Below are 19911 nucleotides of genomic sequence, written 5' to 3' on the forward strand. Positions count from 1 at the left end.
GTTACATCACAAACATACATTACAAATACACAGATACAGACAGCTCACTCACCATCATTAAATCACACTCTTCACTTTTAAACGAATAAATTACTCTTATTGGCTTTTTACTTGCTAAGCTTTTATTGCACTTACAGTAAAGAAACGAGTGTAGTTGCCTGACTCTCCTCTGCTGCGCTGTGTGCAGCACACACACACACACACACACACGGAGGGCTCAGCTCCGCCCGCTCTGAACCGCAGAGAGCAGATGAGAGTAGCGCCACCATAAATGACAGCGAAACGCAGAGCTGAAATGAAAGGAGGGCACATAAATGAGGTAAATAACCACCAAAAAGAGAGGCTACTTCTGTCACATGGACGTGGTTGGGTATGAAAAGTCTGACACGGACCAGAAACTATTTATTCATTGAATTTACAGAAAATGTGCTATATGGTGATATGTATCATCTGGATATGAGATTTTGGTCATATTGCACAGCCCTGTCTCTTATACTGATGAACCTACAGTGACTCTGCAGCTCCTCTTGGCTTTACAGCGCTTTATAGTGAGTTTCAGCTCTTTGTTTAGTTGTCTGGCTGCAACTTTACTGTTTAGCGCTCTCATAGTGTCGTTTTTGGCTGCAGTTAGCTGTAGACTAGCTGGTGAACGTAGTGGAACATTTAGCAGCTAAAGAGCCAGATAGTTGGTGGAGACCAAAAACAGAGCTAAAAGAGAGTGAATATTGGACTCACATTCACCAGGTGGACAGAAACACGACTCCACATGAATGATAATGTTGCTCCGAAACTGCTGGATGTGGAAATAAGCAACTGTTTGCTAACAAGTTCAACATATCGACTTAAAAGCTGATGATGAGTCAGTGGACAAAAAAATCAGCTAGAAACCTGTCAGCTTACAACTTGGAAACTCAGATGGAGGTAAAAATGAAAAGAAAATACTTTAGTGATGCTTTAATTCATGTTAAGGATAAAAAAAATCTCATCCCTACGTACTAGAAGATAACGCCGTCATCCACTCATCCATTTATGAAGCTGGCTCGGTCGTCATGGAGACGGATCTATTGACATGCTGATTTCATCTGTAGCACTTTCAGAACTTTTCATCCACGTTCACTTTTAAAGTTAAGCGCGAAGGTTCGTTCTTGACCTTCTTGACGACTCAAGGTCAACTTACTGATCTTTTCTACTGAGCTTTCTGATGAACACCATGTGATACGGTTGAACAATCTATGAAAAAGCTTTACATTTATTCTTTATTGCACATTTTTACATTTCCATCATTATTCATCACATTTTTTATTTATTTATTTATTTTTTTTACATTTTCATCTTTAATTAACAGTCTAGACGTTAAATGATTGAGAGAGACAGAGGAGGTTGGGTGACATCCTACAAGCCTCTCAGGCCAGACTCGGAACTTTATTTTGAAAATTGTAATTTGAACATATAAAAACAAGTGAATCAGATTCATTTAATTTATAAATTTTTTTTTACAAAATCAGCCCACGCAGCCGTCTCTGTCTCTCTCTCTCACTCTCTATCTCTATCTGTTTGCAGGGGACATCACTCAGAAGGGTTATGAGAAGAAGAGGTCCAAGCTGATCAGGGCATATGTTCCACATGCTGGAGGTAATTTAGCAACCTCTGACCCCCCCCACCCCCCCAACAACCCCACCCACACACCCCGCCCGCCCCTCTCCTCAGATAAAATATTCCCATACCACTACTGGAGTATCGATCTGGTATCATGACAAATACAGATGCGATGATCCTGTTCTCTACTCGATCGATTCAGCTGCTGCCATTAGTGAATGTAGGTTAAGACTCCCTAGAGCTCAGCTTGGGCCCTCTCCTCTGTATCTGAACGCGCTGTCGCTGCCCACACACACACACACACACACACACACACACACATCCATCACACAATCTGGTTTATGTTCATCGTTTATCACGGGGACGTACGATAGCTGTAGCTGGGTCATGAAATACTGAGGGCAGCGATACACTTGTCACATTATTTTATTATTTTATGTTATTTTTTTTTGAATTATTTCATTTTTTTCTGAACTCAGAAAAATCTGATTTTTCTGCCGTATCAAATCATCTCCATGTTTGTTTTTTCTTTTTCGCACTGTATCTATTGCTTTTGTCAAACGTGTATGTGCATGTGTGTGTGTGTCTGTGTGTGTCTGTGTGTGTGTGTATATATATATATACATATATATATATGTGTGTGTGTGTGTGTGTGTGTGTATGTGTGTGTGTGTGTCTGTCCGCCTGCTTGTCTGTTTATTTCTGTAGGAATGGAGGGTCCCATGTCTCATCGGGCCCCGCTCGGCCCTCCCGCTGCTGCCCGTTTCCACCGGCGGCGAACCTCTGGCACAAGAGACGAACGCTACCGATCAGGTACAGAACCGCCGCCGCATAGACAAACAGGAAACAGCTGTTCTTATAGGTGATGCTCAGTGGATCACAAGATTTATTAATATAGATAAAAAGTGTTTGAAATTGTGGATTATAAAACTTTTAAAGCTTTAAAGCGACTATAATCAGTATTTTCCATAGTAACACAGTTACACTACCTGCTCAGCACCAACAGACACAGTTAGCTGTAGACTAGCTGGTGAACATAGTGGAGCATTTAGCAGCTAAAGAGCCAGATATTTCCCTCAGGAGTTGGTAGAGAGTAAAAACAGAAGCTAAAAGAGAGTGAATATTGGACTCACATTCACCAGGTGGACAGAAACACGACTCCACATGAATGATAATGTTGCTCCGTAACTGCTGGATGTGGAAATAAACACATTTAGCTTTGCTGAAATTTTAAGTTCAGACTATTGACGCATCAGCTGAAAATGAAAAATTCTTGAAAATACAAAGTCATTGGCAGTTATAGTTGTTTTTATTGATATTTTACTAGTGTTATTGTCACGTCTCTACTTCAGCTACAGTATGTTGTTCTCCAAAGACTGACATTTGATTAGTTCCTGCACAAAAACACACAAATTCAGTAAAACTTTGAACTCAGCCGGGAAAATGTCGTCTTCTCCCTTTTCTGTCTCTCTCTCTCTCTCTCTCTCTCTCTCTCTCTCTCTCAGACGTCCACACCGAGGCGGTGCAGGCCGTGTTGGCGCGACACGTGGAGAGGAAGGTGGCCGTGCCCATGCCTTCCAAAAGACGTTCTCTGGTGGTGCAGACCTCCATGGATGCGTACACACCTCCAGGTGACGACACACATACGAAAACACACACACACACACACACACACATTGTTGTTTACTAGTGAGCTGAGATACGTTCATGAATCCAGATAACTGTGGTTGTTTCTTATGCAGTTAATCTGTTAAACTGTCTTTTGTTGTTTATTTCAAGAAAGACCACTGACACCACAAACAACCAAAAGGTCAAATGTCAAACCCACAGCGTCTTGATTATTAGATAAACATACATTTCCTGAGACTTTGAAATAGTCGTACAAAAGAAGGGGAAAGAAAGAGAAAAATGCGAGGAGAATAATAAACTATGTTCTCCATACATCCACACACACACACACACACACACACACACACACACACTCATATTGTTGTTTACCAGTGAGCTGAGATACGTTCATGAATCCAGATAACTGAAACTGTTTTTTGTTTCTTATGTCAAGAAAGACCACCAACACAACAAACAACCAAAAGGTCAAATGTCAAACCCACAGCGTCTTGATTATTAGATAAACATAAATTTCCTGAGACTTTGAAATAGTCGTATAAAAGAAGGGGAAAGAAAGAGAAAAATGCGAGGAGAATAATAAACTATGTTCTCCATACATCCACATGCACACACACACACACACACACACACACACACACACACACACACACACACACACAAGCAGTGGTGATCTCAGCTGAACTGGGTTGTGTTAAGCCTAAAATTTGACCCCAGAGCAGCTCGCCCAGTGCCCAGACAGGATTATGTTGTAATGCTGTGTCTCTGCTTCTCTCAGACGTTTTGACAGAAACACACTCGTTTCACTAAAAAAAAAAAAAAACCCAAAAAATTGCAAAACATGCACATTTTCTGAGGCATTGAAACCTCACCGACGGACTTACAGTAAAAACAAACCACACACGGTTGTAACGCCGCAGCCAGCCGCCGGCAAATAGGAAAAATACTGATTATTAGCAATTTTCTGTGTTTTTTTTGTACACTCTCTAACCACGAGAAGTCAGCTGAAACGGGACAGCGAAGCTGACCTTTACCACCGATATGAGTTGATAGGATCATTTCAGCTTTGATTGGATTTTAATGAAGGAAATGTAATAAGTTTGTTCACTGCTAATTTGCTTTTTAACCTTTTCTGAGAAGCAGACCTGACGTCTCCCTAAAGCCTCGCCTACCTCTTATAATGTTTCCCTGCAGCATCGTCCATCACTGTTTTAGAGAAGAAGTCACGTTGACTGACGGCTGCTGAGTCGTCCTCTGCCTTCAATCAGCCTCGTGGTCAGATAATTAACTCCCATTTTAAAGAAGTAAACTCTGTTTTCTGCAGCCTGAAGCAGGTTTGAACAGCTTTCAGGTTCTTGTGGCTCTTCTACTTAAGCTGAGTAATTATTGACATTTTGGGTCTGCGAGCTCGGGAGAGTCTGTAAGTCTGTCAGTCAGAGGTCATAAAACCTCAACAGTGAAAAGTGGTGAATCATGATCTGCTTCCTTTGAGCCGTTTCGTTACTGATTCAGTTTAAATGCTTGGTTCAGATTTATGTATCATTATCAGATGTAGATAGAAATGGTTGCTGACCCTAATTACCTCTATGCTACATGGCCAAAAGTATGTAGACAACCGAGCAGCTCCTCCTGTTCATAATGGCTATTAAAAGATCCTTCAAATGTGCTTCCAATGTAAGTGATGCATTTAAAAGTCTCTGTGAAGCTTCAGCAGTCTGAGTTAGTCATATCAAGTGGATATCTGACACATTTACAGTCTTTTTAGCATCAAATTCCCTCTTTGTGTTTCCTCGGACAGTGTTTCCCTGTTGAGCTGCAGGTGGAAGTATAGTAACAAAAAGAGGAACTTTGGCACAAAAAAGACTGTAACGTTGAAAGATATCTACTTGATTTGACTCATTTGGACGCTGAAGCTTCATATTAGCTTCAGATAAACTTTGAAGTGCATTATGAAGGGATCTTCTAATGAACAGGAGGAATGATTACAGCAAGAAAAAACATGTTTTAATGCTCATTTGGGCATCTGACTGTTGTTTTAAGACACAGTTGAAAAGTCGTGAACGTGTCCTTTAATCTGCTGCCTCCGTTCTTCTGTTAACCATAAGATGTTGGAATCTGGCTGCAGAGATTTGTTCCCGCTCTGCCGCAGTGTTATTATAAACCTCATCATTCCAGTCCTGAAGATACGCATGTCCTTGAGTCCTTGAGGTGAACCTGAAATTGAAATTCATATCTCTGCGATCGGACCATATAGATACTTTTTAATTGAATAGTTAAATGTAGTTTTGGGTGAACTTTTGCGTCGACTTTTCCATTAAGAAGTCTCCCTCATAATCGTTGAAACACCAGTGAAGTTTGTGTGTAAAAACGTAACCCGAACACAGCAAACAACATAATATACATGTTATAAAGCTCAATAATAATACTGAATCCAGGTAGGTAGATATTACCTACTTCTGTCCCAGTATCCACACTGATGAGCAAGTGTTGTGAGGTAAAGATATGAGTAAAGATTAAAGATATGACCCATATTCAGACTAATCACACAGTTAATGGTTTGTAAACTAAACGATTTAACCGTTTTCCAGCCATAAAAGATGCTTCTATGCTCAGTCTGGTATTTCTCCTCTCACAGTGACAAGTTAGATGCCTTCATATATGTGTTTAATGTATATAAATGAGATAATTAGACAAGTATCTTAAGAATTTATGGATAAAAAAACTACACTTGATTCACACTCCTTCTAACACCACACCACAGAAGTTGTATTATGAGCCAAATGTATCCCACAATGCATCACACCAGTCCAGTCACTGGTGTTAATACACAGATAAACTGGTTTTCAGGACAAAAATCAACAGACATGTTGAATTTAGTGTTATTATTGATCCACAGATGGTTAAAACTTGGTTCTTCTTGATGAGACTGATAAGAATTATTCTGCATATCTAACACTAAATGTTAAATATAAATATAATAAACTTGTATAGATGGTTATTGTTGTATAACTTGTTTAGCAGAAAGCTTCCCCTCCTCTCATAACACTGTACGGTTGATTCTACCTAATGAAACCAACACATACGTCAGAGCTCAACTCAGCCGTGTGCTGCAGGACGGCCTCGTTAATCAAACACACTTCTGCACTTCTACAGTCTAAACAAGCTGCAACTCATCACACAAGTGTCCATGTGACTGTAAACACCACAGTATTTCAGTTTAAGTCTCAAAGTCATCGCAGGTTTGCTTTGCTTGATATGAAAACACAGATTTTTCTCTCCTGTATAAGCATCTTTCTCCTCACATGACACATTTTTGATGGTTTTGTCCACATTTTACAGCCACACAGAACTATAAAAAGTGAAATCGTGTTAATCCAGCTCACTGTAAACATCTGTATTGTTGTCTTAACATAATAATAATTTCTTACATGATGTTAACGAATAACGGCGGTCACTGACTCTCACTAGGCCTGTCCCCCCTGTGCTCAGACTCGTCGTCGGGCTCAGAGGAGGAGGCGGGGCCGGGCGACGACATGTCGGGCATGGAGCACTGGATGAGTCGCCCTTCCCAGTTAGGCCCCGCCCACCTGGGCTCCACCTCCTCCTCGTCTTCGTCCACGCAGAGCGGAGGCAGCGGCAACGCAGGGCGGCTGGCCGACTCGCTGGCGCACACGCACATCTCGCACTCGCACCTGGCGCACACGCACCTGGCGCACACGCACCTGGGCCAGTCGCACCACCAGCAGAGCCACCTGTCACAGTCACACCACGGTAAGATTTGATTGGTTCTCACCCGGGTCGGTTGGACTGTGTGTAAGTGTGTGTGAATGTGTGTGTGTGAGAAAAGAAGAACTCAAATCTTAAACTTTTATATCTTCATTCAGCTCAACTGTGTGTTTTAATACATGTGGGTACATACAGTATAGACATTAGAGCTGCAACAAACAGCTGTTAATTATCTTAATTATTTTCAATTAATTGTTTACTGTCTGAAATGTGAAAAAAATTGCATTCACAGTTTCTCAGAGGCCACAGTGACGTCATCAGTTTGCTTGTTTTGTTTGACTAACAGTCTAAAGTCTTAACCCTCCTGTTGTCATCGGGTCAATTTTGACCCGGGAGTATCAGTACAGTATCCTGACTAAGAAATTATGAATTGTTTTAACTATAGTTGAGATCAGAGGAAAATATGTTGATGGATTATAGCAGACTGGTATATGTAAAAGTTTAGTCAGGATACTGTACATAATGACACCTGTTGTCCTCCCGGGTCAATTTTGACCCGAGGGTTAAGATGTTTAATTTACTGTCATATATGACAAGGAAAAACATCAAACAGTCAAATTTTTTGCTTAAAAAATGGCTGAAACTATTAAATGATTATCAAAATAGTTGCCGATTAATTTTCTGTGGAGCAAATAACAGATTAATCAGCTGATCGTCGCAGCTCTAACAGACATGAATTTGCTGTTGGGTCCATATTGATCTCCGTCCTGCTGTCCTCTATGCATGTGTGTGTCTGTGTTTCCTTTTCACCTCCAAGTTCAGTTGTCCAGTGTTTCTATTCTGGAAAATCACACGTACCTGCCGTCATGGTGTCAGTTGGATGGTTGATTAGATTAAAAACAACTTTATTTAGGAAGATTCACCAAGAGAGCACAGTAAAAACTAAAAACTACATTTTGACATATGGCCTCTCTTTACGACGGGGCCATAAAATGAGACAATAATACAAGTTTTAGCTGATTTTGTCCTCCAGTGGTACAAATACCTTTATCCTCAAATAAATTTGCAATTAATCAGATCTGTGGAGCCTCTGATCTCCTGAGTGTAGATACTGAAACTGAATATATCTGGTTTATAGCTTTTAGTTTTATAGAATTTACACTCTCATACAGTTGGTTCATGTAATCTAATAATCTGAATGAATGTACTTTTTTACTTATGTGTATATATATAAATCCTATATATTCTGATGGACCATATACTGGTCATACAGTATTACTCCCAGTAAGATCCCCATTGCAGCTTCTTATTATGGCTCCATTTATTACGCTATAATCAATTTTCATTCATAATTCATTCATCGTTTCTACCTGACACACTGTTACATTGATTTGTCTGTCCTAGTTTTAATGTTATTTACTCCTCCAGTTTAATACACCTGTACCGTGTGTGTGTGTGTGTGTGTGTGTATGTGTGTGTGTGTTCACGCAGGCATCGGCCACCTGTCTCTGAAGAGGAAGGGAGCTCTGAGCGTAGCCGAGAACGGAGGATCTCTGCGACGATCCTGCGAGTTTGGATCTGACATGCTGTGGCCTCCACCGCTGGAGTCAGACGGTACGTCCCGACCCAACACCTGTAAATATATTCAAAAGTTTTACCTGACATGAGGTCTGTGCAGGCTGGAAATGTCTTAATCAGACTCAAGTTTCAGCCAATTATCAGCTGTTCAATGGCAAACAGACATATTAAAGGTGCACAAGACATATTTTTATATTGATTTTAAGACATTAAGAATGATTTGCGATTATTATTAACCACGTTAGGTTCTTTAAATGAAGCATCTGTTGTCTCTTTCAGTCAAATGTGATCTGATTGTGATTGGAAAAGCAGGTTTAATGTACAAAATTTACACTCTGTATCATAAAATGTGCTTTCAGTTAGAGTTGCAACTAATGGTTTCTCTATTAATCAGTTAGTTGTTTGATCTATAAATTGTCAGATCATGGTGAGAAATGTTCCTCAGATGATCAGTCCAAAAGACAAAAATATTCAGTTTATTGTCACAGAAGACTAAAAAACCAGAAAATATTCACATTTGAGATGCTAGAATCAGACAATTTTGACTTTTTTCTTAAAAAAATGACATGACAAATGATTGATTATCCTAATAGTTGGCAATTAATTAATAGTTGGCAATTCTTGCAGCTGTACTCTCAGTTAATAAGCTATAAGACAGATGTTGAATTGCTGTCCAGTCACACCAGACCTCAGATCCAAATGAACTAAAAACTGCCATCAAAAAAGTGTTTCATTTTGTGTAGAAGCTATAAAACAAACGACAGTCATGAACAACGTCTCACCGCTGGCCATTTGTCTGTTTGTCGAGCCTGTTTTTTTTTTTCTCTCTCCATCTGCTCGCTTCACTTTCTTCTTCCACTCTGCGTCTCCCTCCAGAGAATCACTCGGCCCCCCCGGATGTGACGGGCTACTCGTCGGACTCGTCCCACTCCCACACCGAGCGTCACCACATGGCCAATATGGGAACCATCGCCAGGAACACGCAGAAGTACGGCAACGCCGAGCGCATGGAGACGGGCGACGGTAAGACTAAACACCTTCATCCTGCCGGAGCCTCTAACTAGTCTGAAGACAGACGGATAAAAATAGAAACTCTTTAATCAGGAGGTGAGCTTAAATTGGACCACAGCCTTAGAGGACTGACCAATTACTCTGTTGATGTCACTCCTCTGGACGAACAGATTGGTCTTTTTTTTTTTTTACTTTTAAGGAAAGCTGACGAGGCATCTCTGTTCTTTTCCAGCTTCACAATCACACAGTGAGATAAGTGAGAGCTGCTCAGACGAGCTGTGAGACAATTACTGCAGAACAAGCTCAAGAAACAGAAAGGAAAGGAAGTCTGCTGCCTTCACTATAGTCAGTGCAGCGCAGGGATCCGAACCAGCAAACCGCTGTGTATCGTTTCCCCAAAAGCATCGTAACTGAAGATGAAATGATCAAAGATTAACGAGCGACTCGTAGGAGGCTCAGAACCTGCAGGAGGAACAAAGACAACATGTTTTTATCGGTTTAGATTATTTATTTTTACCATTTGTAATGACTTAGACTCATTTTTAGTCTTTTTTTAAGAAGAAAAAATCCAAATTCTCTGATTCCAGCATCTTAAATGTGGATATTTTCTGTCCTCTATCACAGTAAACTGAGTATCTTTGGTTGGTCGGGATAAAAAAACACATTTGAGGACGTCACCTTGGACTTTGGGAAACAATAATCGTCATTTTTCATTATTTTCTAACATTTTATAGACCAAACGACTAATTGATTGATCCAGAAAACAGTCAACAGATTAATGGATAATGATAATAATCGTCATTTTTTTTTAGTCTACTTTAATCATGAACACTGATGTTCTTTGTAAAGCTGTTTGATATAAAATAAGTGATAATGTAGAAATAAGAAAATAAAAACTGAAATAACAGAACACAAATTAATTCAGCGTAATTGATCTGTCATCACTGTCAACTTTTCCTTCTTCTCGCCTCATATTTTTCATTTCGTCGGTTAAAATGTAGATTTCCTGATGCTGTATTTTCAGCTTTCTGTTTACGGTGTGTACGTTGTTTTCTTACATACAGCAGGTCTAATACAGACATGATGCATATTTATTAAACTTATAGGAACAGCCTCCGCTTCGCTTTACTTAATATATTCTTCAGAGAAACGTTTCTAACATCCAGTACACAAGTACATACTGTAAGTTTTAAGTGTAGTTTACAGCATTTACGCTTTGTAATGTGCATATTTTCAGCTTACGGACAGTTAAATATGCAAAGTCACTTTAAAATGTATTCAGCATCATCTTCATCACCGCAGACAGCAGACGTTAAGAAGCTCTTAACGGCGTGTTTAAGGCCCTCATCTAGTCTGTTTTTACCATAAATTACCGAGGATTGAAGGGAAGGTGATGCTGTCGCTGCCGTGATACTCATGTCTCCATGCGTGTGGTTTTTCCCTTTTGTAGGTGTCCCAGTCAGCAGTCGTGTGTCGGCTAAGATCCAGCAGCTGGTGAACACGCTGAAGCAGCCTCGCAGACCTCCGCTACGAGAGTTCTTTGTCGATGACTTTGACGAACTTCTAGAGGGTCAGAGGCCGTCATCTGTCTGTTCTGTTTGTCTTCAGTTACATTACCTGATCTGTCTTCACACTTCGAAGCCGTCGGAGTTTCTTTTTAAAGTCCAGAGGCAGAGAGATAAAAGTTATTTTTAAAGATTTTGTCGGGTATTTTTTGCCTTGTAATCGACAGCTGTTAGTGGAGAAGCAGACAGGAAACAAGGGAGGGGGCATGACATGCAACAAAGGTCCTCAGGCGGAGTCAAACCAGGGATGTGGTGGTTATGTATCATGCGCTGTAACCATTCAACTACCACGGCGCTCTAATAGGAAAGTTAATGGATTAGGCTGCTGATGTTTTATATTTTTCTTATTGTCAATAAATCCCATGAAAAGCTCAAAACCAACAGCGTGTTAGTCCGTCTCTGACTTTCCTATTGAAGACATAAACCTTTAAAACTACTCACAAATATAGTTTCATTATATATAAAAGAAACCACTCAGCTGGTCTGACTTTTTCAGCAACATTTGGTGCTCTAGTGAGTATTTCTGGCAGCAGGACGGTGTGTGTGTGTGTGTGTGTGTGTGTGTGTGTGTGTGTGTGTGGGACTGAGTCAAAATAAACTACAGTGTATGAGTTCATTGTAGTGAAGGAACATGTCATCCAGCACTGCGGTGTGGCTCGCTGACGTGTTTTTAATCGTTTTTGGACGACAGCGGATGAACAGGGCTCAGAGGAACGAGGCTTTAGATATACACACACACACACACACACACACACACACACAATACTTGTTAGTAGGAACAGATTCGTTGTTGGTCTGTGTCTTTTCATGGGATTTGTTGACAGTAAGAAAACATAGAATATCACCAGAATATCTCTAAATGGTTCCAGCGCCTGTGCTGGTAGGTGAAGACTCAGACTTAGAGGTAATCTGGATGCAAAAAAGAAACCATTTATTCTGATTCCTGGATCATTTTTGAGCAGATATGATGTTGGAGCAGCTTAAGGCATGAAATACAGGAAGTAATAATCAGTAATAACAGTAACAGTCATCCACCCCAAACTGAAAAAAAAACTTAACTGTTATTACTTTTAGTGTTTTGGCTTTTGTGGTTGGAATAAAAACTACAGGAAGTATCCATAGATTTTAACTGTCCTAGTATATGTACAGCTGCCATTTTTTGGCTGGACTGCAACAGCCGGTCCAGCCCCTATAAACGCAAAAAGTCCGTGACTGAGTGATGAAGTTACACCGTTCCTCAGGCTGAATGCCGCCATTTCCTGTATCCGTTTCAAATTGAAAACCCTCCAGCGTTTCATACACGGTTCAGATTTATACGAGGTTTTGACATCTTACATTTCCATCAGTGTCACACTGTGGAAAAGAGTCATGACGTAGATAATCAGAATGGTTCATATAAAATCTTCACTTTTATTTTTACATTTAAACCGTAGGATTCTTGAGATCTTTTCTATCGTCTTTATTTCTTGTCCGCGATGCTGAAACGTCTCCTTGTGTCTTAGAGAAAGTGTTATGTTTTCAGTTTCCAGTATCTTTTGAATGCATTTTATGGCGTGTTGTAAATAATTGTGGTGTGGTCATGCAAGATAAAGTAGAGTTGAGGGGTTGATGTTGCGGTTAAAGCTCTCGGTTCACACAGGAATCACTTTTTATGACAATGGCTCAAGGCTGAATCCTGCCAAATCCTTCCTCTCTCATCCTTACTACTCACTCGCCTGAGATACATATTAAAGAGAATCAGCTGTCCAATCACAGTTTACACATTCCCCACGTTACATCTGTGTTAATAACAAGTACACTTAATGAATTATCAGTTTATTTAAGTGTGATTACAGCTTCCTCACAGCTGCCAGTTACTTTGGAGTGTTTTCATCGTAAACAAACTATGAACAGTAAAGGTTTTGTGAGCTGATGACACCATCTGTCTCTCTCCGTATCTCCAGTCCAGCAGCCGGACCCCAATCAGCCTCGACCGGAGGGGGCGGAGATGATGCCGGTGCGCGGCGAGGCGCTGGGGGTGGTCACCAACTGGCCTCCCTCCCTTGAGGCTGCACTCCAACGCTGGGGAACCATATCCCCAAAAGCCCCCTGCCTCACCAGCCTGGACACGGCAGGGAAGCCCCTCTACGTCCTCACATATGGTAACCTCATGTCTGTTTGTTTACTTTGTTAATTTGTGCTGCACTAAAATAAGCTGTTTAAGTTTATTTTAGCTCCAAGCTGCTCTGGACAGAAGGCTTTTGAGACAAAATTAACTTTTTAATGGCTCGTAGAAGAACATTTAAACACTTTCTCCTAAATGTAGAGCCTGCTCTCATATATACATAATATATTATAAGCAGTCTGTATTCCTGCATTTATTGAATCTAACTTATGTCTTTTAATCTTTTATGAAATTTTATTCCTATTATTCCCTGCTTTACTGTATTTTTTGTTTAAATGTTTTATTCTGATTTATGAGGCAAAGCACTTTGAGCTGCATTATATGTATGAAAGGTGCTATACAAATGAAGTTATTATTATATGTATATATATATATATATATATATATATATATATATACAACATGTTTGAATCCCACCTGTGTGCTGATTTGTACCAATTTCAGCTCAGATTTGGGCTTTGAGAAGTTTATATTTGAGTAAAGAAGGAGAAAAAGAAGTGAAATCCTGCTACTATATTTTGTTTACATAGCCTCTGGAGGCTAGCTTGAGGAAGCTTCCTGAAGCTGACCAATCAGAACAGAGTGGGCTCATCAGGAGGGCGGGGCTTAAAGAGACAGGAGCTAAAACAGCCTGTTTCAGACAGAGGCTGAACTGAGGGGCTGCATAAAGGACCAGTATAAGATAAATAAGGAGTTTTTAACTGGAAATCACAGGTTAGGGTTAGGGTGGTTCAGGTTAGGGGGTTAGGGTGGTTAGGGTTAGGGGTTAGGGTTAGGGGGGTTAGAGTTAGGGGTTAGGGTTAGGGGGTTAGGGTTAGGGTGGTTAGGGTTAGGGGGGTTAGAGTTAGGGGTTAGGGGGTTAGGGTTAGGGTGGTTAGGGTTAGGGGGGTTAGAGTTAGGGGTTAGGGTTGGGGGTTAGGGTTAGTGTTAGGGGGTTTGGTGTAGAGTTAGGGGTTAGGGTTGGGGGGTTAGGGGTAGGGGTTAAAGTTAGGGGTTAGGGGTTAGGGGGTTAGGGTTAGGGGGTTAGGGTGGTTAGGGTTAGGGTGGTTAGGGTTAGGTGGTTAGGGTTGGGGGTTAGGGTTAGAGTTAGGGGGTTTGGGGTAGAGTTAGGGTTAGGGGGGTTAGGGTTTGAGGTTAAGGGTAGGGGTTAGGGGGTTAGGGATAGGGGTTAGAGTTAGGGTTAGGGTTATGGGGTTAGGGTTAGGGGTTAGAGCTAGGGTTAGGGGTTAGGGCTATGGGGGTTAGGGGTAAGGGTTAGAGTTAGGGTTAGGGGGGTTAGGGTTTGAGGTTAGGGAGTTAGGGGTAGGGGTTAGGGGGGTTAGGGTTAGAGGTTAGGGTAGGGTTAAGGGGTTAGGGTTAGGGGGGTTAGGGTTAGAGGTTAGGGGTTAGGGTTAGGGGGGTTAGAGGTTAGGGGTTAGGGTAGGGTTAAGGGGTTAGGGTTAGGGGGGTTAGGGTTAGAGGTTAGGGGTTAGGGTAGGGTTAAGGGGTTAGGGTTAGGGGGGTTAGGGTTAGAGGTTAGGGGTAGGGGTTAGGGGGGTTAGGGTTAGGGTAGGGTTAAGGGGTTAGGGTTAGGGGGGTTAGAGGTTAGGGGTTAGGGTAGGGTTAAGGGGTTAGGGTTAGGGGGGTTAGGGTTAGAGGTTAGGGGTTAGGGTAGGGTTAAGGGGTTAGGGTTAGGGGGGTTAGGGTTAGAGGTTAGGGGTAGGGGTTAGGGGGGTTAGGGTTAGGGTAGGGTTAAGGGGTTAGGGTTAGGGGGGTTAGGGTTAGGAAATCCCCTGCACAGAATATAAATATAGAGCTGGAAATGTGCAGAATATGTCCTCTTTATAAAATCTAAGGTTCTTGTCTTGTCTGAAATAAAGACTCAGAACAGTATGGAAAAGTGGGGCGACTGTTAAGTAACCTAATTGATTATGATGCTTTATTATCTGTCTGACAGTACTTGACTGATCACATCCTGTCTTTGCTTCACTGTAACTAATCAGAGCTGAATGCTGCAATGTTGTGAAAGAAAAGAAAGCATTTTGAGTTTTTACAAGTTGGGAGAAAGTTGAGTCAAACAGCTCAATAAGTCACGATCAGAGGAGAAGGGATCAGATATTGATACTTTAACCATTTTCCTGAAGAGAACCTGCAGGTTGAAGCTGAGATTTAGTGTCTTTTTTTCATGATCAAACAGCAGTAAAACTAAATAACATTAATCATTAAGTTGAAAAGCTTCTGAAACACCATGATTAGACACTTAGCAGACCTGCACATACTTTATTAGCAGGATTCAATTTGCAAAATGTATCAGTAAACATAAAGACAACCCTCAAATTACTGATGCCAAAAACAATGAGTCTCCAGATTGCTGAGAGCTCTTCAATCGTTTGACGTGTTTTTTCTTCTTTTATCGACTGCATGTCCTCAAAAATAGAAACCCAAGAACAACCAACACTCATATCCTGTGCGTCTCCCTCTCCATCTTTCTCTCTCACACCCTCGTATCCTGTGTCCTGCTCCCTACAGGGAAGCTGTGGTCTCGCAGCATCAAGCTTGCCTACAACATCCTCCACAAACTGGGCAGCAAGCAGGAGCCCATGGTGCGACCGGGCGATCGGGTGAGTCACACTTTCTCCACTTTCTCTTTTTTTTTTTTTTGTGCTCGTTTCACTGTGGCGGCGTCGTTAGTTTGGTCAATATGTTGTAAGTTATTTGCAAATATTCAGCAATGTAAGACTGTCTTTTATATATGATGATGTTGAAGTTGAGACGTTTCTATTTCGTTTGTGAAAATGATATAAAATGTCTGAATCTGAGCTTTTATTTTGAAAGCTGTAATCACATGATTTAAAGGAATAGTTCAACATTTTGAGAAATACTGTGAGCTTATTGGCTTTCTTGCTGAGAGCTTGTTAAATATGAAGTTGGTTAGCTTAGCTTAGCTTAGCATAAAGGCTGGAAACAACTAGCCTGGCTCTAAAGCTCACCAATAAACATCTTGTTAATTACCTTGTTAGTTTAATACGTAGAAAAAAACAAAGTCTGCAACGATTAGTCAATTAATCAATTAGCTGATCGACAGAAAATTAATCAGCAACTATTTTGATAATCAAATGATCATTTTAGACATTTTTTTAAAGCCAGTATGCTGAAAGATTTGCTGGTGTTTGTGATTTTTTAAAATGTTTTTCTTTGTCATAACAGGCCTTTTCACTATTTTCTGATATTTAATAGACAAAATGATAATTCGAGAAAATAATCAGCAGATTAATCGATAATGAGAATAACCATTAGTTGCAGCCTTTGTAAAAAATGACAAGTTGTGGTTTCACAGGGACCGTTTCTTGGCCGGCACCAGTTGCCAGGCAACCAGCGGGAACTCCAACCTGCACATAACCCCTCATCTTTGTTCGACAGATTTAAACATACGAGATCTAACGTGTTAATTAGTGAGCTGTAGAGGTTGGAGGCAGATTTTGTGACCTTTGGACAGAGCCGCTAGCTGTTTTTATGCTAAGCTAAGCTAAGCTAACCAGCTGCTGGCTGTAGCTTCATATTTATAGTACAGATATGAGAGGGTTGTTGATTTAAACTATTCCTTTAAACACAGCTAAAGTTCACATATTAAACCTCTCTGGTGCCTTATGTTCAAGATATTTGTGTCAAAAATCATTTTCAGACAGGAAGGAAGAGCTGAGGGTGTATATTAGTCATCTAACAAATTAAATAGTTGTATTTAGCTCACAGTGATACAACTTTATATCTATTTGTTGTTAAGAAACTGCTCAGATGTTCATAAGATTTATTTTCTCTGCCATAAACTCTGATTCAGAAATGGGCTGATATGCGTTCATGGTGTTTCTGACCCTATCTGCTGTCTCCCCCCTCCCCCCCACAGGTGGCGCTGGTGTTCCCTAACAACGACCCCGTGGCCTTCATGGTGGCCTTCTACGGCTGTCTGCTGGCTGAGGTGGTCCCTGTTCCCATAGAGGTTCCCCTAAGTCGCAAGGTACCACATTAAATCCACCTGCATGTTGTTTAAAAAGTCACCGGGCTGTCCCGCACAACAAATCGAACGCTCTCCGTAGCTGATCTTTAGCATCTGCAGCTTGATTAGTTTCCGTACGGGAGGTCAGAGCTTCATCCATGTCTGTTTTTCACACGGTACCCAGCAGTGAATCAGCTCCAGACTTCCTGCTGTGTTTGATTTCAGTCCTGTTCGTGAGGACATCTCAGTCATACAGCAGAAACTGTTGAAACAATGTTTCGAATCTTCGGTTTCAGCTGTTTGCCTGCAACAAGTATTTCTGAGGAAATTATCCCCCGTCTGAACAAAGAGCAGAAAAACAACAAGTCAGAAATGTTGGAAACACAAGAAACGAGCCCTCCAGCTGCCCTACATCACAGAACAAACACTGTCAACTAATTAGGTTACAACTGTTGATCTTGGTGCCTTCAACCGCTGGGATCTAGTGACTACCTACAATCACTGAAAGATGGAAATTCCCACCTTAACAAAAAGCTTTCTGAAAGGAACTCAGTCATATCACTTAATTATTTTAACAGTCAGTTGTGTCTGCTGTAGTTTTGATTCACTCTGGACCCTCTTTGGCTCACGTCTGACTGTCTGTGCAGCAGTGTGACCGGTGCAGGGTCAGCATGGTTGCAGAATGATCACTGCTGCAGCAGAAAATGCCTTCAGCTGCATGTCGGTCGCCCCCCCCCCCCCCCCCCCTCCATCCTGCATTTGTGCTGCAGGATTTTCCATAAAATTTCTGTTAACAGCTGGAGAAGGAGTGCAGCCGGCAGCACTTCTTTATCAGCAACACCTGAACTGTTTGTGTGTGTATATATATGTGTGTTTTTGTAGAGGTTGTGTGAAAGATGAAACCACAAAGTATTCAGTAACTGAAGAAGAAGATGCATTTTTTAATGATCTGTTGTCTCGTGTTTAAATGAATTTATGGTATCGTCCAATAGGATGCCGGCAGTCAGCAGATCGGATTCCTGTTGGGCAGCTGTGGCGTTACCGTGGCGCTGACCAGTGACGCCTGCCATAAGGGACTGCCCAAGAGCGCAACAGGGGAGATCCCACAGTTCAAAGGTGGGATTGAAAATCATCAATCATAGCTGGATTGTTTTCTCTCTGTGGAGGGGGGGGGGGGGGTGCTCGGCCGGTCTGTTCATGTAATGAGAGAAGTAGAGAACGAGTGAGAGAGTAGAGACTGAAAATGTGTTATTGACCTTAAATATGACACCTGCAACTAAAAACTTGAGTTGTAAACTATATTTTGTTAATTATAAATCACCCTCTCTGTTCTCTCTCTGCAGGTTGGCCCAAGTTGTTGTGGTTCGTCACGGAGTCGAAGCACCTTTCCAAACCTCCCAGAGACTGGTTCCCTCACATCAAAGACGCAAACAACGACACCGCTTACATAGAGGTGAGCTAACAGGCTAACTAATGCTAAAAAGTGTCTTCTTCTGGTCGTCATACCAACCACAGGGCTGCTGCTCGTGCTGCCGGTTGATGTTTTAAGCTTTATGTTATGCAACACAATAAAACATGTTAAAGCTTTAGTGCAGGACTTTTGTCTCCCCCTGCTGGCGGTGAGAGTAAAGGGAGGCGTCACCAGGACGAGGGGAGGACATTTCTCTTTGTTTGATAATGTTAAAAGTAAAATTAGACTTTTCTGTCGGCTCATGAGACGTGAGAGAGAGAGAGAGGGAGCGGCTGTGGTCGAGCAAGCTAGAGAGTGAATGAAGAGAGGGAGCAAAGAAAGCCGGTGAATCGGATCAATAAAATGTTATTTTCTGATTGTTTCACAGCGGTGACGTTCTAGAGCACAAACACCACCACCACCCCCCCCACACACACACACACACACACACACACACACACACACACACACCTCCGCTCAGCCCTGCGGCGATGCACCACAACGCCTGATTTGTTCTGAATACGGCCTAACACATACGCAATGACACACACACACACACACACAGAGACGGCCGGGAAAAACATATTTTTGACGGCCCACCGGGATTTCTCCCAGTACGCCTGATAGCCAGTACATACTGGCTGTAACCTACTGCTGCTGCTGTAAAACGCTGGATAAATTGTTTTCAGTCAACAGAATTTGATCCATTCGGTCTGATGACGTCTGGAAAGTCTAGAGGAGACGCACGATTAACGGCCAAACAGACATGAGATTTAAAAACTCTGTATACTGTGAAACACTGAGAGATTTATCTGGCGCTGAGAGGCTCGTTTGGCAAGAATTTTAATGTCACAGATGTTCATTTATATGTTAAAGTTCTGCTCTGCAGGTTTAATTATCACCTCATTTTAGTCTCATATGTATGAGAACACAGTTTGCTTGTGAATTAAGACAAATTTCAGAGGAATGTGAAGAAGATCTAATAAAATGTTATATTTGCTTTGCTTAGTTTCTAATATTTTTCTACAGCATTAGTGTGTATTTATCTTATCTTATCTTAATTTGGTTAAAGATGCCTCCAGATGGGTTTTAAGACATAAAAACAGTGTTTAAGAGGTTGTTTTATATAGAAGTTCAATGATGTTGATATAAAAAAATCTTAAAATGTCATCTACTCCAGTCTAATCCAGAATCTATGAGTATGCAAATAGTGTTCAGTAGTTAA

At 41.3% G+C, this 19911-nt stretch overlaps 1 protein-coding gene across 3 annotated transcripts in view; it reads left to right on the forward strand.

The window, feature by feature from the left end:
* The window catches only part of LOC122972607 (disco-interacting protein 2 homolog C-like), a 67951-nt gene that overhangs the window by 16923 nt on the left and 31117 nt on the right, over positions 1-19911 (forward strand). Inside the window, exons 2-13 of one of the 3 annotated variants that reach the window (XM_044339842.1) lie at positions 1561-1632; positions 2305-2409; positions 3102-3227; positions 6691-6993; positions 8440-8562; positions 9403-9549; positions 10988-11107; positions 13046-13243; positions 15775-15866; positions 17147-17257; positions 18229-18352; positions 18580-18689. In XM_044339842.1, coding sequence (XP_044195777.1) covers positions 1561-1632; positions 2305-2409; positions 3102-3227; positions 6691-6993; positions 8440-8562; positions 9403-9549; positions 10988-11107; positions 13046-13243; positions 15775-15866; positions 17147-17257; positions 18229-18352; positions 18580-18689 — 1631 coding nt within the window. The remainder of the gene's footprint in view (positions 1-1560; positions 1633-2304; positions 2410-3101; positions 3228-6690; positions 6994-8439; positions 8563-9402; positions 9550-10987; positions 11108-13045; positions 13244-15774; positions 15867-17146; positions 17258-18228; positions 18353-18579; positions 18690-19911) is intronic. The other 2 variants (XM_044339843.1, XM_044339844.1) reach the window with 2 other exon arrangements.

This window comes from Thunnus albacares, chromosome 21 (assembly GCF_914725855.1).
Source record: "Thunnus albacares chromosome 21, fThuAlb1.1, whole genome shotgun sequence".
Lineage (NCBI taxonomy): Eukaryota > Metazoa > Chordata > Actinopteri > Scombriformes > Scombridae > Thunnus > Thunnus albacares.